Raw genomic sequence first — 2,292 nt, 5'->3', positions numbered from 1 at the left:
TTTTCTATGTGTTGATCAAATGTAGCATCATCCGAAAGTATAACTCCTAGATCTCTTACAAATGTTTGTTGTGTGATATGGTTTCCTTTTGGATCTTTATAATAGGTTTCGTGTTCGTTCTTACCGAACCTTATACATTCAAATTTGTCCTCATCAAATTTCATGTTATTCATTTCTGCCCATTTGTAAATTTTATTTAGGTCTTTCTCTAGTTGGGAACTTTCGTTTTTGCTAGAGATTGTTTTGAATACCTGAGTGTCGTCTGCAAATGATAGCAGTGGTCTGGAGATATTGGTGTTGATGTCGTTGATCATAATAAAGAATAGTATAGGGCAAGGACAGTACCCTGCGGGATACCACTTATCACTGCTTCTTCTCTTGATGCTATTCCCTCCATATAGGTAATTTGTTTCCGATTTGTAAGGAATGACTGAATCCACTCCCCAAGCTTGCCCCTTATCTATAGTGATTTGGTCTTTTGAATGAGAATCATATGGCCAACTTTATCATAGGCTTTTGTGAAGTCTAGATATATTGCATCGACATTTTTGTCCTCTCCAATGGATTTTAGGATGAAATTGTGGAAGTCTATCCATTCTGTTAGGCATGAACGTTTGCTTCTAAAACCGTGTTGGAAGTCTCTTATTAATTGTTTTTTCTCTAGGAAATGTATAATATGGTTTTTCATGATTCTTTGAATTTTTTTAATGATATATGAAGTGAGTGCTATTGGACTTTAATTCTTCGGTTCCTTTTTGGATCCTCCTTTATGTATTAGAGTGACATTGGCAAATTTGAATATTTCTGGTATTTCACTTGTGTCCAGGGACTTTCTCCACAGTGTAAGGAGGGGAATTGATATTGTCTTTTTGCATTCGTTGAGAATGTAGGTGCCTATGCCGTTTGGACCAGATGACGCTGATGTTTTCATATTGTCTATAGCATTCTCTATATCTTCCTTTCTTATTTCTTTGTCTTCTAATGTATCTTTATCTTGGACCGGAGTTTCTTCAGTTGTGTGGATATTAGCTGACGGGGTGCTCCAGGCCTTGACATACTGGGTTTGAAGGATGTCAGCCATTTCTTGTGGGGATGTGGTAGTATGTTGTCCATCTGCCCTGACTACTGGTCCGATATTGTTCTTTAGTGTGGAATTCTTTTTTGTATAATGAAAAATCTGGTATTGTTTTTTTATGGCTTTTCTTTCACTATCCATCCTTTCGGTTTCGTGAGATGTTTTTATTTTATTTTCTAGATCACGTAGTTCTCTTTCAGCTCTATCTCTTTCTCTTGTATTAGGTGGACTGTCCTTTTTGTGGTTGTTGGAGAGTGATTTTCCAATTTTGGTTCTCCTCCCCATTAATGTCTTTCTTAAGTTCTTCGTTCCAATTTATTTTTTCAAGGGTTTCATTGATTTTTACCCAATTAGCCTTGTTTATGTTAATATCTGCAAATGACATCCCATTGGGGTTAAGTGAGTTTCTGTTAATGCTATTATTGCCGGCTTTCCCATAGTTAATGTTTCTATAAATGGTATTTTGAATTGGTTACTATTGGGATATAAGCCTTGAATATTTATATAGATTATTGGAAGGTTGGGTGTAGTGGTAAGGGTGTCTCCCAATGATGTATTTGGTTGAGGCTGGGTGGGGCTTCCCAGTTGGGGTTTGATTAATCCCGTTATGTACATCGTGGAGTTTTGGAAGCTTCTCATTTGTGCCTTTATTTCTTGAAACCCCAATATATGGTCATGAGGAATACTGGTTTCTTGGCTTTCTTGAGTCAACGGTTGTGGTTGGTTGTTGGTTGATGGTTGTTTTGGGTTTGCAGGTTCCTTTTGCCGGGTTGTCTGGCTGTTGAACTTTTGTGCTTTTTGTGCCTTTCAGATGGGGGTATTTGGAGATTAAGTTATAGCATTCTCTCTTTTGCCATGAGAATTTACAGATGCTTGGGTGTAGGAATTTACATTCAGCATCTTTTCTACAAACTTGTTCATGAATTCCATCCCTCATGAAATATTTGCATAGGTAAGGGGGTTGGATGGGCAGTCTGAACCATCTGCTCCATATTTGCACATGCCTTTTTTGTAATATCGGCATATGTTCTTTTTTCGCTGGCTTTTTGTTTTTCAATTGGTGGTTAGCCTGATCATGGGTAATATCAATGGTCTCCTTATTTTCAGGGTTTGGACTAGGTTTCTCTTTTGAATCTAGAGGTGGGGTCGAGTTTAGTGTATGGTTTCTATTTGGGATTTTACTTTGGGGAGTTGGGCTGGAGTCTATGTCCTTTGGT

General features: G+C 37.7%; 2 protein-coding genes across 2 annotated transcripts in view; both read right to left on the bottom strand.

Annotated features, from left to right (window-relative positions):
* Positions 1–314, bottom strand: part of LOC143023070 (uncharacterized) — a 459-nt gene extending 145 nt beyond the window's left edge. Inside the window, exon 1 of the mRNA XM_076181550.1 lies at positions 1–314. This exon is cut by the window's left edge and continues 145 nt beyond it. Coding sequence (XP_076037665.1) covers positions 1–314 — 314 coding nt within the window.
* A 422-nt stretch (positions 315–736) lies between these two features.
* Positions 737–1,360, bottom strand: LOC143023069 (uncharacterized). The gene has a single exon (XM_076181548.1). It carries the CDS (start codon positions 1,358–1,360, stop codon positions 737–739), a length of 624 nt encoding a protein of 207 aa, XP_076037663.1.
* Positions 1,361–2,292: the final 932 nt, after the last annotated feature.

Source organism: Oratosquilla oratoria, unplaced genomic scaffold (genome assembly GCF_046742065.1).
Source record: "Oratosquilla oratoria isolate Oo_2021 unplaced genomic scaffold, ASM4674206v1 SCAFFOLD305, whole genome shotgun sequence".
NCBI classification, from domain to species: Eukaryota; Metazoa; Arthropoda; class Malacostraca; order Stomatopoda; family Squillidae; genus Oratosquilla; species Oratosquilla oratoria.
Note: the sequence above shows the minus strand (reverse complement) of the source record. Positions and strands in the feature narration are given on the sequence as shown.

Excerpts from the sequence above, each read along its gene's own strand:
- LOC143023069 (XM_076181548.1), bottom strand. The coding sequence starts at position 1,360 with ATGGGGAGGAGAACCAAAATTGGAAAATCACTCTCCAACAACCACAAA.